General features: G+C 34.2%; 1 protein-coding gene across 1 annotated transcript in view; it reads right to left on the bottom strand.

The window, feature by feature from the left end:
* SOS2 (SOS Ras/Rho guanine nucleotide exchange factor 2) overlaps positions 1-17,209 on the bottom strand; it is a 109,718-nt gene that overhangs the window by 66,334 nt on the left and 26,175 nt on the right. The window contains exons 2-5 of the mRNA XM_027849159.1: positions 13,574-13,699; positions 10,357-10,488; positions 8,346-8,510; positions 3,055-3,258 (exon numbers count right to left, since the gene is read on the bottom strand). Of these exons, the coding sequence (XP_027704960.1) occupies positions 3,055-3,258; positions 8,346-8,510; positions 10,357-10,488; positions 13,574-13,699 (627 nt within the window). The remainder of the gene's footprint in view (positions 1-3,054; positions 3,259-8,345; positions 8,511-10,356; positions 10,489-13,573; positions 13,700-17,209) is intronic.

Raw genomic sequence — 17,209 nt, 5'->3', positions numbered from 1 at the left:
CAAACTATTTACTCTGGAGACATAAGTGTAATACATTTACCCAGGTAAAATAGGACCCTCAAAATGGCAAACTGGGATCAATTTTGCTCAAGATTTCAATCCCTTTATATGACAAATCAATGCCATCACCTATGGGGAAAAAAATCAAGTGCTTTATAAATGCTAATGGTAAAAAAAGGTAAAACTGATGACCTGAGCAAATGAAATTATCTCCTTATTTTCCTAGATACTATTGTACATACAATCCATTGTATTTTGTATAAATAAAAAATATAATAGACTTTTGATCCAGAGGCCTGGGTTCTAGTCCAAGCTCTTGCAGTAACTTAAAGTCACAATTTTTATGTCTCATGTTCTTCATCTATAAAAATAAAACCTGCTTTATGAAAATCATAGCAAATAATAGATATGAGTATTCTGAAATTTTGAAAATACATAATATAATATTATGTATTATAATAAATTATGTATAATATTGTATGTATAATAATTATTATGTATTATAATAAATTATGTATGTATAATAAATGAAGCTGTGATTTCACAGTTGTGGGTATTCCCTCCAATGATGTAGACTGTAATCTGTGCAACCTAGGCAACTCTTGTCCACACTCTTTGAAAAGTTTACTACAGAGAATCCAACCAACATTCTGAGAGCTTTCCTCAATTTCACATGACATTGAAAATTGTTTATCAGTTTTCCTGTGCTCTTACCACATAACCAGCCCATCATTGTTTTTGTTCATTTTTTTGTTGAAAACTTTTTCTCTAGTTCTCCTTTGTAGTTCCCTGTTTATAATTAATGTGTTGCAGCCTGTTCATATCTACCATGCACCTCTATACCGCCATATAAGTGATAATCGTTTTTCACTGTTTGGAAACTGGTGTTCCATAATTTGTAATCATAAAACTCTGATAAAATATTGGTGTTCTAAAAATAGGCCTTTGTTTCTGGGAAAATTTTATGGTCATTAAAAGAAGTTTTCAATTTCTCAAAGGCAATTCAGCTTGCTTGCTTTCCTCCTATTTAGCTCTGGGCCTGACTCACCACCAGCCTGTAGTGTCTGACTAAGATAACTGCCTAACAGTCAGGACATCAGGCATTCTTCCTCTGCTTCGGAATGTTTGAGGACTCAGTACAATCTGCACAATGTCTTCTGCAAATAGGAACATGAAGAGGACCTCACCATTTACAGGAAATATGTCTACAACTTGGATTGTGTTTTGGAACCCATCTTTGACAACGGAAAAAATCTTTGGCAAGCATAAATCCCCCCTGTTTTATGTCCTGTCTGATATTAATGATCAGAAAATCAAACTTTTAATGTTAAATTTTTTCAAGAAATCTTGATAATTTTGATGTAGCCATTAGAAGACAGCTTTTAACACAGCATTTTGCTCTACTGAATCAAATATTTTTTACAGTCAGCAAACAAGTGGCCAAGAGCCAGTCTGGCAAAATGGATAAGAATGCTAATTGGGAGTTGGGAAAACCTGGGTTTAACTGACACACATGCAGGATATGTGACTAAGAGCAAATCACTTAACCTCTCAGTGCCCCCAAGAAGCTCGGTGAGATTATAAATTGTAGATCGGGGGTCAATCTGTCCTGGTAGAGTTAGTTCCTCACTGGGAATTTCCTATACTGATGAAAACAACAACAACAAATGCTGGAATTTGATGTTCTTTGCATCATTTAGTCAAGTGTATGATAATAAAATGTCATCTATAGCTTGAAAAAGTCTGCCTGTTTCCTTATAATATCTTCAACAAGATAGCCCTGACACAAATTATTCTCAAAGTTCAAGATTCTTTCCCCACACCTTTGGTGTCTTCCCCTGCTTCAGATATGTTGAGAATCATTCTCTCAATGCACTTTCCATTTTGCTACCTCCAGCACAGAACTATTCTAGTAATTGGTCAAGTTTGGTTGCTTTTCCTATCTTTGTTCTTTTCAGTGACATTTCCACCTCCTTTATTAGCATAGCTGAGGTTGTAAAGATAGAATTCCACTGTCCTTGATAGTAAAAAGGATGTTATAGAATGTCTTAAAATCTCTTCCATCTTTTGCTTATTTCTTCTTCTTACAATTTCATCCTTAAATGCCTGCAGGATAAGTATGCTTAGTTTGTCAATCTTTCTTTAAACTAGCTTTACTCTCTAGTATTTCTCTTTGTTTTATGAGACAATGTTGCTCACAATGATTTACTATCCTTCTAAGTTTTTACAAATGAGTTTATACTCTAAACTAATTTGTCTTTGGTTGTCATATCCTTTAACTTCGCATGTAAAATATCAGTATAGTATCTGGTGGGGAGTTATAGAAACATTCTTAAACTAAGCAAATGCATTACAGAAAAAATAAAGTCTACCAAAACACCTTAGAATACCATCTGCTTGATTTTAGAGCTTAAGAAAAAGACTGAGAAAATTTAAGTTTTTATTCTCTAGTGTTTATTTAGCCAACACTATCTAAGTACCACTCCCTTCTCATAAATGAAATACATATTTTGAAGGAAACAATAAACAGGTAGAGCAGCAAAGAAAGCAATGGATGACACTGAATACAAGAAAGGTAGAAGACTAGATCTTTAAAAGAAAAAGACAATGGGTGCCAGAAGGTAAAGGGGGAAAAAAACTTCTCCTTTCCATCATAACATTTATTCTGAGACAAAGACATTCCCAGTCTATTACATCCTATTCTTTCCAGAAAAACATCTCAATTCATGAGATTCTTTCCTGTAGAACTCATGTTTGGGGCATTCCTTTAGCATAACATACATTTTATTTTCTCATAGGCTCCCAGGAAATTACCCTGATCACTTTAGACATCAGATATTTGAGAAAGCTTTCAGTCTTTTTAGTTGCCTCACTAATCTTACGCGGCATTTCAATATGTTGGTGAAACAATTCAACTATTTTTAAAATCATACTAAGACTACTCAAAAGAACATTTTTGTTCTATGTACATGGATTTTAAAGCTATTTAATTATTCTAAGTTTTGTAACACATTTTGAGATACAGAATATCCCAAATCTAGGAATGGTACTTACAGAAGATGCAAACAGCTTTTTGTTTGAAAGGAAAGCCTCCCGAAATACTTTTATTATCAGATTTAATTCCCGTAGATATTGTCTTTCTTCTGCAATTTCAGTTCTGACTAAATCATAGTAATTTAGTTCACCTGAAGAAAAGGGTTCATCTTCACAGAGCGAAACCAAACCAATGTCATCCTGATCAAACATGTCCATTAAAACCTGATAAATACAAAATAGCATATTATAAATGCCTATCACTAATTTGGTTTAAATTAGCTCAATGTTCTTCATAATCATCACATGAATAAGCAATAAGAATGTACAATTATATAAGTTAACTGTTATGAGAAAATAAAGAGTAAAAGGTTAAGTCATAAGCCAAGACTATTGCAATATCCTCTTTCCAAGTCATCTTGCCTCCATTCTCTCAATTCAATAAACATTTATTAAGCATTTATTTTGTGGCAAGATATTGTATACTCCCTCCCCTCTTCAATTCATTCCTTAAATACTGATGACAGAATAATCTTTCTAGTAAAAGTCAGTCTTCTGCTCATAAAATCTTCTATGGTTTCCTATGATCTGCCAAGTGCATACACCTCCATGATAAGCATTTATTAAGCACTTACTATGTGTCAGGCACTGTCCTAAGTACCAGGGATACAAACAAAGGCAAAAACACACTCCTTGACCTCAAGGAGCTTACATCCTAATGGGGGAAACAACATGTAAACAAGATATACACAGAGTAAATTGAAGGTATTCTAAGAGAGGACATTAGCAGCTGGGGGATTGGAAAGGGCCTCCCAAAATAAGTAGAATGTGAAAAAAAAAAAAGAAGTAGAATGTGAGTTAAGTCTTGAAGGAATATGAGGGAATCTAAAAAGTAAGTGTAAGGGGGTAGGATATTACAAGTATTTGGAATAGCTGGTGCAAAGACATGAAGATCAGAGACAAAGCGTCACATTTAAGGAGCTGCAAGTTGGCCAGTGTTGCTGGAATATAGAGTAGTGAGAGGAGAGTAAAGTGTAGGAAGACTGAAAAGGTAGAAAGGTATTAGGTTATGAAAAACTTTAAATGCAAAAAAAAAAGAACCAAAATGATTGTGAGGATCAAACACAAACATTACAAACTTGGATGACTGAGAAGATGGTGGTTTCTTCTATAGTAAGAGGAAAAGTTGGAAAGAGGGGAGAATTTGGATGGAAAGATTCTCACAAAATCTGGCTCTAACCTACCTTTCTGGCAAGATTTCATCTTACTCCCCTTTAGTTACTCTATGCTCCAGCCAAACTAAACTATTCTCATCTTCAAACAAACTTCATTCTCCTACTTCTATAATTCTGCTCACTCTCTTCCCCATTAGAATCCATCTCAAAACCTGATTTCCCAGATCTTCCCCAGCATTCTCCCCCACCCACAGTACTTTGTATAGAAATTCTCTAATGTATTTTTAAATACTGTACATTATAAGTTTATGTCTTACCTCCATACTGAATATAAACAAGAGCAGGGACTGTAATGCACCTAAATGTTGTACTATTCCCAATGCCTAATATAGTGCTGCCTACACACAATAGGTACTTAATTTTTGTTGAACAACATCAGAATGTTGTTGCTTTTGATTTTTACAGAGGAAAAGTTAGGTAAAATGTGACCTCTCAAATAATCACAACATGAAATCTGACAATGAAGATAGATGACAGAGCCCAGCTGTATAATCAATCAAATATATTACCAAGTCATGTTTGGATGAATGAAAAAAATACCTTTATTAAATACTTACTAGTTTATCTCATTCTTTTTTGTTTTTTAATTTTATTTTCAGCTTGAATTCCATCCTTCCTGCCTCCCTCACCCCTACCCATTGAAAAAGCATGAAAAATAAATCTGCCTAAAACATATATAGTAAAGGAAAATAAATTCCCACATTAACCATGTCCAAAAAATAAATGCCTCAATCTGCACAGAATCCATCATCTCTCTATCTGGAGGTCAATGGCAGGTTTCATTATGAATCCTCTAGAATCCTAGCTGGTCGCTGTATTGATCAGAATCCTAAGTCTTTAAAAGTTAATTTCGCTTTATTGTTCCCAGTCCTATTCTCTTTATTCTGCCTCAGTTCATATGAGTATTCTCAGGTTTCTTTGAAACCATCTCCTTCATCATTTCTTACAACACAATTGAGTAGTCCATTAAATGTGTATACTATAACTTGTTCAGCAATTCCCTAATTCATAAGCACCCCCTCAATTTCCAACTCTCTGCCACCAAGAAAAGAGCAGCCATAATTTTTTTTGTAAACACGGGTCTTTTTCCTCTTTACTTGATCTCTTCGAGGTACAGACTTACTAGGCAAGATCATTAGCTTAAAGGGTATGAACAGTTCAATAGCTTTTCAAGCATAGTTACAAACTGCTTTCCAAAAAAGCTGGACACTTCACAGCTCCATACCTCCTGGTATTCTTTCTAGCTCTTGGTCATAAACACTTCCCCTATGGCAGGTAATTTCTTCCATGCACCTATAATTTGTTTATGATACCACTCTTTATATCTAAATCATGTAACCACTTGGAGCATGTCTTGGTATATACAGTGGAAGAAGTTGATATATTCCTATGACTAAGTCATTTTTAACTGTAGCAAAATAACTATAGTATCAATCATTATTCATAACCCAAGAGAATTAGCTTATTGGTAGAAGCTTCCAGTAAAGCCCTTAAGAAGGGATCACTAGTGAGAGAAGTAGGAGGGGAGAGTCCGCCTTAGTCTCCTCTCTCCCCTCACACCCTTGGCCAGAGGAGGAACTTGATGACTTCAGAGAATGGACCCTTTTCATTGAAATCCTAAGTGTTCCTGGGAAAGAGTAACAGCTAGTGGCAGTGACTGTATCAGGAGCCAAGAACAAACTAGATACACTGTAGAAAAGTGGATTCAAGGCTCTATAAGGAGCCCTGCAGAAAGTTACACTATTCCTAAGGAGCACATCTTGAAGACTCTATAAAGGGGTCCTCCCATAAGGGAGAAAAAAGGAATTCCATGAGCTGCGAGTTATTTTGACACCTGTGCTTTAAACCTGAGTCTCTTTTCCCCTGGATTCTGTATACTGGTGGGAAAGTATGTCACAGATTTTGGGGGGGATATTTTGTAACAACTATACCACCATATTAAATATCTGTTTCCAATGGCCAATTAACTGACTAACTGATATGCATACTTGAAAGCACAGCAGTATTGGCATACAAATTATAGTACTAGAAAACCATGTTCCTGCCCGTCAAGGTTCCCTAAAACTTGAGGACAGATGCAGAACTTATGCTCTATGGACCCAGGCTGCCACTATGAATGGGTGCTGAAAAGTAAGTCTGGGACTTATGCTGAAATGGGATCATAAATTTATAAGTGGAAGAGATCTTACAAGTCATTTAGTCTACCCTAAACACATTTTACAGATTAAGAAACTGAGTCCTATAGAGGTTAGTGACTTGCTAACAATGACAGAGGTGGGATTTGAACTCAGGTTCTATGACTTCAAAGCCAACATTCTTTTCCATTCTTCTAAAATCTGCTAATAAGGTATCAATGAAATCACACTTTTAAAAGATCAAAATGGCAATAACAAAGGGCAAGAGTCATTACCATCAAAACTGTATCATTTCTGAAACTATAGAATAGAACTTTATTATAATTACTGCATGAATCTGGACAAACTATGGAACAGAAAGTCTCATTAACATTAACTACACATTAGAAAAGTAGGAACCTTAGTGCTCAGATTAATTTCATGCAGCAAGTCTATGTAGTGATATAGCATGCAAGTATAATCTTTTTAAGTATTGTATGATAAGGTTGCCCTAAACTTTTAAAGAACAATTAGAAATCAGAAAAGTTTTAAATTTAAAAGGAACTTTCAAGCTAATAGTACACTACACTTACAGATTCAAATTAAATTTCTTAAAGCCAGGTCATTCCCTCATAGATACAGAAAAACAAAATCTGATGGGAAAGTAAAACTTAATTTTTAAAAATGTTATTAAAAGTAAACACTGAACTGTAAACAAAGTAGGTGCCCATTAATTTGGGAATGGCTAAATAGAGTTTATGGTATGTTAGCAAAATGAATATGATAAATACAGAAAAGCACAGGAAAACTTATATGAATTGATATAAATTGAAGAAAGCAGAACCAGAAAAATAATATACACAATGACTACAATAATGTAAAAGGAAATAACTACAATAAAACAATCAAAACTGAATGTTGTAAAATTATAATGACCAAACTTGACTCCAAAGAAGAGATGGTAATTCTCTTGGAAAGCACACCAGTGTCAGTACACCTCTCTTTCACTCTTTGAAGAGGTGAGGGACTATGGTTGAGGAACCCTGTATCTAATATCAGACTTTTTCAATGTGTTGGTTAGTTTGTTGAACTATTTTTTTCCTCTCTGTTTTATTTTTTGTTATGAGGAATGGCTCTTTGTAAAAGGGAAGGAGGTATGTTATACTGTGAAACGTAGGTGATGTAAAAAGGAAAAGATATAAATAAAAATTTGTTTAAAAAAAGTTTGAAGTTTGAAAAGAAAAAGAAACTTCAAAATAAGGAAGAAAGGAAAGTATACCATGGGAAAGTGTGCTGGCTTTGGAATCAGAGGACCTAAGAAAATCCTGATTTGACAGAACTTGTGTGACCATAGGCAAGTCTCTTCATTTCAATTCAATGTCCTCCCCTATAAAATGACTGCCCTCAGAGTTGACCCTTTCCACTATAGCTCTATAACATGAGCTTTGCTACTTCATGCCTTTGAAGTCTTAGACAAACCACTTAAACTCTCTGGGCTTCAGTTATACATTTGTAAGATGAGGAAGTTAGACTACAGGGCCTCAGAGATTAGGATTTACATGCCCTTCGGACACAACACGCGCAGGTAAGAGTGTGATACCTTATGTGGAGAGAGAGAGACAGACAGAGAAAGAGACAGAGAGCAAGGAAGGAAAGAAGGAAAGGAAAAAGAAAGAAAGAAAGCCCTCCTTCACTTAAATCCAGTTCACTTGCATGTCACAGCATCACCTCCCTGATGTCATGGTCCTCTTCGAGAATGAAGGACAAACAGCAACCTCTATGAGTAGAAAAGGAGCTGCCCACTGAGGACCAAACTTTCAGTTGGGCAAACACCTCAAAGGATTATTATAAGGAGAGTACTTTGTAAATTTTAAATTGTTATTTAAGAATGAAATATACTATTATTTATTAAAAGAAATAATAATTATGCTAAAAATAAATTTAAAGAATCGTTCATTCTTACCTTATCTGCACACATTGATACTTTAATGTCCTGCTGGGATATTTCATAATGTCTGATATTAAAAACATAATTACCAGCCAATTTCAGAATATCAGCTGAGATATACTCCAATACAGCCACAATATAAAGAGAGACATGATAATCTACTTTATACCCTAAAACTTCCTGTATGGGAAAAATGATAGAAGGAAAAAAGATGCAATTGTTCATTTTAAAAAAATAACATTCTGCTAGGTAACAAATTAATTAAAATCATTATTTAAATGATTATTAATCATTTAATATAATAGAACTTTTTATGAATTTACCATCCAAAATGATATGGCCTTTGAAATTTCAGTATACTGAAATTAATTATAAAAGCTAAAGAATAAATTACAACATAAAATGAACAATGAAAGAATACATATCCCACAAACATGTAATACAAGACAAAGATTCTCTCCTTTGTTCCACAGAAATCAGTCACCACACCTATGTTAACACCCTTTGATGGTAAACTAGCCTGGCAATCCATTCTGAACAAAAAAAGTCCTAACCTGGATTTCTCTGGGTGATTCTGATTTCAGATCCAGAAACCTATCATGTTAGCTTTAATTAATAGGTGTTACTGTCTAAGAACTACAGAAACTAATTAACAACTTTTCAGTTGATATAAGGTCATAGACAGCCAAAGCAAAGTCTTTTGCCTTCTAATAATTACTAAAAAAAAACCAAAAACTTATTCTTGAAGAAAAGGATTAGAAACCCAGTGCAGTATAAAACAATTTCACATAATACCCATGAAATCCCTTTACTTGAAAAACAGGGCTTTTTTTTTAATGGAAAGCACAATTATTTCAATAAGTAAAAGCCTGTGGGCTTTTTTTCTTCCTTCCATTAACATGAAATTGACATGGATACAATTAACATTTTATTGAAGTTTTCAAAACATCTATATATATATATAAATATATGCGTGTGTGTGTGTGTGTATGTATATATATATAGGATACAAAAAAGATATTTTTAAGATCCCATATCAAAGAAAAAAGAGCATTCCTAAATACATCATAATGAGTCAACATCAACTTTAAAGAATTACTAAAGTCTTGAATTAAAGGTTGTCTCTAAAAGCACAGTGCAATGAAGCAACAAAGAATTCTTTAAAAAAGTAATAATATGAGTCAATAATTCTGGTTATCTACTAAATTTATAAAAGATTATATTAAGTGTCATGAGGAGTTAGAAAGAAAAAATGTCAAGTCCTAGTTATTAAGGAACTTGCTATAAAACAGAGAAAATAGGAAAAATTTATTTAAAAAAAACAGCAAGTAATGAAAACATATAAATGTATAATAAAATTGCTAAAACTGCAAAACAACTAATCTAAATTTAAGAAACAGGGAAGTCAGTAGGATGAAAAAGATGTTAAAATGTTAAGAATAAGTTAATGAAATCTGGAAAAGTTACATGGAAGAAGAGAATCTTGAAAAGAGCTAAGAAAATAATTTGGCAGGCAATTAAGGTCTTAATGATCTGTTTACTGCTGTTACAGATGGAGTTAACCCTAAAAATCCAACTCTAAATACTGCAACTGCCCTCTGCCTCTGAGCACCTTACTTCTTTCTGCAAATGTTCTACTTGCATGACACATAATCAGGAATGGTACTTCCCAGAAAATATCTCAATGGTATGGATTGCTAGTACTGCTCTACAAATACAGAGTATCCCAAAAATCAAAAGCTTCAATAGCTTAAAATTGTACTAAGACTTTTGGGATACCCGGTACACTCATACACCCCAACACAGAGAATTGACTGAATGATCATTTATTAAGTATTATTATGAAATTCTCTACCAAAGTTTACAAGAGTTGTATCTGAATTTATGGAAAGTCTTACCAATGTAATACTTCTACATTCTGGTCAATAGAAAATGATTTTAAAGAAATGATTTTAAAATAAACATACAATATGTATACAAATAAAGAATTATTTACAATAAAAATATTCCTTTTAATTTTTAATACCTTCAATAAAGGATGAATTTTATCCACAGGTAACAAGAGAGGGGTCCTTCGTTTTCGTTTTTCTATGGCAGACTGTGCATCAGCGATAGCCCACTTGTCAATTGGATGAGGAAAAGTCTTTTGAACACGTTCCTGTTCATATTACAGAAACATATTTGTACTTCTTAAGTTTTTGCAGAGATGTGCATAAATACAAAACCAAAAACAAAACTCAACTTTAACATTATCCTTAACTTTGCAAAAGATACTTACTCATTAGGTCCTGAGCCTTTCTAATGCTAATTTTTTATAGGTTTGTGTTTTTTGCAGGAGTGTAGTAAGATAAGAAGGAGGTTGCCAACCTAACTTGTAGGTAACTTCTCAGTCTATTTGTCTCATTTCTGTAGTTAATTTCATAATCCCAAATGCTAGCGTAACCTAAAGATTTATTTGGATATCTGTATTAATTACAAAAATTTTAACACCTCTCATACTTCATCCCAACTAAGCTCAAAGGTCCCACTTCAGTTCATCAAATATTATTTATTAGATAAACTGGGGAAATCTCTTTTCTCATAAATAGCTAATCATATCTGCTTATATATTACAACTGCTCATCTCCTAGAAATAAACATTTAAATTACTGAACATACAATTTATTGACAATTAAGTCAATAATAAAACAAAGACATAATTATAAGAGGAGTGTTCTACACTCCCACCTCAATAATTACAAAGGTCCTGGACTTCTGGATTGAATCAGAGACATGAATTAGGTAGGAATAAGGCTTAGACAATCTTTTTGAATCATTTTAAGTAGGTAAAAAAAAATCCTTGGTCAAATTTGGAAATAGTGAAGGCCACTGAATGAGTGAGATGACATTACATAGGAAGTGTATTGGCTTAGCAGAAGAAACTTCTTTAAGTCCTAAGGCATTTATATAAAGTAGCAATGGTGAGGAGGAAGGAGACACATAACAGGGTTTCATGAGCAATATTATTAGAAAACCACCTCCAAACCCTCAAGTCTCTTCTGAAGAGAGACGAAGTAGCCTCCCTCTAGGGACTCAGCCTCACTCTTTGTGAGTGGGGAGTTGAGAGAGTAACCACAGACCATGTGAACTTTTAATTATCAACAATGTTTTAACCATGGAAATATCTAGCCCAAGTCACCTCAAAAATGACTATAACATGGGAGTGATTTGCTTTAGGAAAAACAGTCCCACACCATTCAAAAGCAGGATACCTTAAAAAGTCTCTTCATAACTGATGCTCAGCCAGCAAAGCCAGAAGAACATTGTATGCAGTAATAGCAACACTGTGCAATGCTCCACTATAACTGACTTAGCTCTTTTCAGCAATACAAAGATTTTAAGACAATTCCAAAAGACTCATGATGGAAAATGCTATCCACATCCAGAGAAAGAACTATATGGAATCTGAATGCAGATCAAAGCACACTACTTTCACTTTTTTTCTTATGGTTTTTTCCTTTTGTTTTGATTCTTTTTTTCACAACATGACTAATGTGGAAATATGTTTGGTATGATTATGCACGTATAACCTATATCAGATTGCTTGCCGTCTTGGGAAGGGGAAAAAGGAAGGAGGCAAGGGAGGAAGAAAAAAAATGGAACTTATAATCTTATAAAAGTAAATGTTGAAAACCAAAAAAATAAATATTTTTTTTTAAAAAGTCTCTTCTGGGGCAGCTAAGTGGTGCAGTGGATAGAGCACTTGCCCTGGAGTCAGGCAGACCTGAGTTCAAATCCGGCCTCAGACCAAACATTTGACCCTTACTAGCTGTGTGACCCTGGGCAAATCACTTAACCCCAACTGCCTAAAAATAAAAAAAAAATTAAAAAGTTTCTTCATAGAATCATTTTCATTTTCTACACAAGAAAAAGATAAGGAACTGACCTATGATTTCACTCATATAAGGAATTCCTAGGTGACGAAACTCCCTTTACCAATTCAAGTCAGCACCTCTAACAGCTACCTAGAGCACTAAGATTGAATGACTTGCATTGCAATAGCCAATACTTGTCAGAGATGAGACTTAAACCCAGGTCTGGCTTCAAGGTCAGATCTCTACTATACCATACTGTTTCTGTTTTTCTTAAGAGAAAGGTTTCAGAAGTTTAATAAAGTAAGATCTCGCTATCTTCTGTCTTCTCCAGTCATGACAGGAACATAATTTTGTCAGTCACCTATCTCACTCCTCACATATTTTTTCCTGTTTCTTAGAGATAATAACTATAATCTCTGTAGGAAAGGGTTCTGAGACAGGTGTTACAAGAATAAAGAATTCTTTGAGAGAAAGTTCTGAACATAGATCATCAGGAATAAGCAAGATGGAAATGAAAGAGGATAAAGGTATTATACATATTATATGAAATTACATACTAGATGATTTTATAATGAGGTTCTTAATGTAACAGCTTCCATTCATATTAGCAGGCACAAAATAAGATTCTCTTGCTAGCCTTAGGGATAATAATGGGGATTCAATAACAAGGGTGATGGAGGGAATTATGTGGAATGATATCCTAAGACTTTTTTAGGGGTAGATTTAGGCTGGCTATTGGTGAAAATAGCCTTTGAAAGACCTATCATGCAGAAAAATACAGTAGCTTCCCAATTAACATTATGGTATGAACAACTACATTTTTATAAACATATACAAACTAGTTTAATGTATTTTATCAAGCTCTTCTATTTTAAGACATTACTCTCTAAACTTTTAACAAACTGAAAAATAACATGTTAAAAACAATTAACAAACTAGAGGTAAAAACTACTGTGCCTTTTTCAAACTCCTTTTTATTGTACAGATTTAATATTCAAATCTAATTGCAGAGATAGATGGTAAATAAATGATTTAATTTTATGAATTCTTAAAAATCCTACTAGCTTAAAAAACTCCTTGAAAATTAAAGTGTTTTTTAAATTAGAACTATCTCCTAATTTTAGAACAAATAAAAAAAGGAACAAATGATATAGCCCAAAGTATTCTTTTTGAAGGCTGAGCTGATATTAGCAAATGCTTCTGATTTAATTTCCTTTGAACTGATAGCCAAAATAATTATTTTAAAACAAGCACTGACCTAATTTACAGCGAAGATTTTTTAAGCTTAATTTTTTGAGTAATGATGGCTGGAATATGTTTTGTTATCATGATTTCCAAGGTGAATCAGCCAGCACAGCATTTGAAATAAAATTAACATATTTTTCTTACCTCTACATCTTGAACAGTTCTTGGCTGTGCAATGCATAATTTATTTAGCAGTTGAAGGATCAACTCTTCAATATAATATAGAGAATCTTCTTTTGCTGAGAGATTGGGGTGAACTTGATGCTGAACCTATAAAAACAATTACTTTATTACTTGTTGATAAAGAAAAATAATAAAAGGATATTCAACAAAAGTCAAGAGAACAAGATATATACAATTTGTAATACCTTATTTAAAAATTAAGACAAAAGGATGAAACAAAAATATATTGCTTCTTATTTTTCCTTGAAGGTATTTTTCTTGTCATGGAGGATCAGTTGGGGAAAGGTTATTATTTTACAACAGTAGAATTGCCCTGAGGAAATGATAGCCAGGCAGGAAAAGAGAAGAGATAAACATCACAGGGAAACAGATGATGCAATTTAAAGCGCATTATAAATATTCAGGAATTTTTAACACCCTCCTCAGAAATAAACTATCCTTTATTTTTTGCCTGCTTCTGGCAAAATTCCTTTTTTCGTAAAATAGGTGTGAGGTGATAATGTTAATTAAATTCATATGAAGAACTAGAAGTAAATATGATGGCATGAAACATAAGAGTGGAGTTCGGTTCCATTACATAGTTAGCAATGATCTCAAGGGGATACCAGATATTATGAAGGCAGAATCAAGAAGACTTTGGCAACAGACTGGATAAGGGGAAAGGGGGGAGAGAGAGTGAGGATTTGAGGTTGACACCTAGGTTATAAACCTGGGTGACTGGGAGGATGTAGTACCCTTGACAGTAATTGAGAAGTTCAGAAAATGGGGTGCGGGGAGGGAGGAGAGGAGTGTTGAAATGATGATCTTAAGATGTCTATGGGACAGATAGTCCAGCTAGTTCAAAATGTCCAATAGGCAGTTAGTGATATGAGACAGGAGGATAGGAAGGAGGTTAGGGTTGAAAAAACATATCTTAAGAATCATTTGCAGGGGCAGCTAGGTGGCGCAGTGGATAGAGCTCCAGCCTTGGAGTCATGAGGATCTGAATTCAAATCTGGCCTCAGACACATAACACCTACTAGCTGCGTGACCCTGAGCAAGTCACTTAACCCCATTGCCTAACCAAAAAAAAAAAAAGCTTTGGGGACAGCTAGGTGGCGCAGTGGATAGCACACCAGCCTTGAAGTCAGGAGGACCTGAGTTCAAATCTGGCCTCAGACCAAACACTTGACACTTACTAGCAGTGTGACCCTGGGCAAGTCACTTAACCCCAATTGCCTAAAAAAGAAAAGTAAAAAAAAAAATTGATACCAAGAATCATTTGCATAGAAATGATACCATGGGAACTGATGAGATCACCAAGAAAAAAAGTATTGCAGAGGTCAGCAAGCTACCTGAGAGCCAAATCCTGTGAGCTAAGAATGTTTTCTTTTTTTATATTTTTAAATGCAATAAAACTTTATTTAAAAATATAAAAACCATTCTTGTTTTATACAGGTAGTTTGACAATGCCTGGTACAGAGAGACAAGAGAGGAGGGTCCAGGATAGAACTGTGGGGGACATCCATGGCTGGTGGATGTGGCCTGGATGAAGACCCAACAAAGAAAACTGAAGAGTAGTCAGATAAGTAGAAGAATCAGAACAGAACAGTGTCACAAAACCCTAGAGAGAAGAGAGTATCAAGGAGAAGAAGGTGCTTGCTTCAAAGAAAACAGTGTTTCAAAGGCTGCAAAGGATAAATATTGGGGGTGGGCAGGCAATAGAGTTGATGATTAAAAGATCATTGATAACTTTGAAGAGAGCAGTTTAAGTTGAATGATCAGGTCAGAAACCAGACTGCAGAGTTTAAAACACAGTATGAAGAAAGGAAATGGAGGTATTGATTATAAAGTTTTCTCAAGAGTTGAGCCATGAAGAGGAGATATAGGATGATAGTTAGCAGGTATAAACTGTGCTCTAAGTAAAAAGAAAAAAAAAAACAAAAAAACAAGAAGAAAGTGGCAGGAGCCCAGGATCAAATAGGGTCTAACCACCTAATCCAAGAGGCAGGTTGGAGGGGAAGAGCCTGGCCCAGGCACGAAGTCCCAAATAAGGAATTGAGGCTAGAGATATGTAAACAGAAAATGACACCAAATGCTGTGAAGAAATATGGGTCAAAAGATATCCAGAAAGTAAATCCAAAACAAAGAGAGTAAAACCACAAGCCTAAGCAGAGCCTCAGGAAAAAAAAAAACCCACAAAGTCTTTGCTACAAAAACATGTAGATAAAATTAATCAAGAGATTAAAAAATAAGAGCTCTGGAGGAAAAATGGGAAGAACAGTTCAGAAAAGAAGATAGAAAACTTTACCCATGTCACAGACTCCCTGAAAATTAGGACAGGACAAACAGAACTCAGCAACTCCATGATACAACAGTAAATATCAAAAAGAAAATAACTGATTGGAAAAATGTAAGATAATTTAAGGAATCTACCACAAAAAAAATAACTCACCTAGAAAACAGGAAGGAGAGAACATGTAAGAATCACTGGACTCCCTGAAAACCATAATCAAAAATTTTTAAAGTCTGGATAGAATATTCCAATAAATTATCAACGACAACTACAGATTCAACAGATGACAAAGTGTAAAAAAAGAAAAGATAATGAATATGCCAGTAATATATTGGGAAAAACCTCCAAAATAAAAAATTCCCAAGAATATCATAGCCAAAACCTAGAATATGCAAGTCAAAGAAAAAAACACTGCAAGCAAAAAGAATGAACTGAAGTACGATTGAACAACAGTCAGGAATACATATGACTTGGCAACATCTACAAAAAAGATGACAAAATCTTAGAACACAATATCCCTAAGACCAAAAGACAAATAATTATCCCACATACTTCCCCACCTCTTAACAGAGAAATGATGGGAAAAAAGATACAGAATGAGACATACATTTTCAGATATGGCCAATGTGTGGATGTTTTGCTTACGTATGCTACTTATTGCAAGAAAGGTTTTAGGGTTGTTTTGTTTTGTTTTGTTTTGTTTTTTGAGAGAAAGTACATCCATGAAGCATTTTTTAAAAATGCACCAAAGAGAATCAAAGCAGGTTCAGAGGGAAGCACAAATAATCAGGACTACTATAGTACTAAGTAAGGTGCTAAACTTAGTATATTCTTTTAAAAAAACCAAGCTATATGTAATCAAGACTGACGGTTTTATATACAATCCTCTTTGTCTGTTCTTTGTGTATGGAAACTTTCATGTTTATTGGTGTCTGTATTGTTCAGAATAGCAAAAAAAATTTTTAAATTTAAAATTAACTATCTACTGATAACTTAATATATGCAATATAAGGAGGCTGGATTGTTCCGGAGGACAAGACCCACTGGAGGGACCTGAAAAGCTGATTCCTTCACCTAAAACTTAAGAATGTGAAATGATTTTCACAAACACAAATAGGAAAAGCATCTGAAGGATCCAAGATACTCAATAAAATGAAATCTAGCCCCTCTCTCCCCAAGGAAATCAAATATGAAAAACCCTAAAACAATTACCTGTTTTTCAACAAAAAGAATTCACTATTCTTTCCTCATATTTCCTCAAACTGGCATCTATTCCAAATTTTTCCGTTACTATCAATTATAACACCATTCTTCTTCCCCCC

Source organism: Vombatus ursinus, unplaced genomic scaffold (assembly GCF_900497805.2).
Source record: "Vombatus ursinus unplaced genomic scaffold, bare-nosed wombat genome assembly UNPS02007284.1, whole genome shotgun sequence".
NCBI lineage: Eukaryota > Metazoa > Chordata > Mammalia > Diprotodontia > Vombatidae > Vombatus > Vombatus ursinus.
Note: the sequence above shows the minus strand (reverse complement) of the source record. Positions and strands in the feature narration are given on the sequence as shown.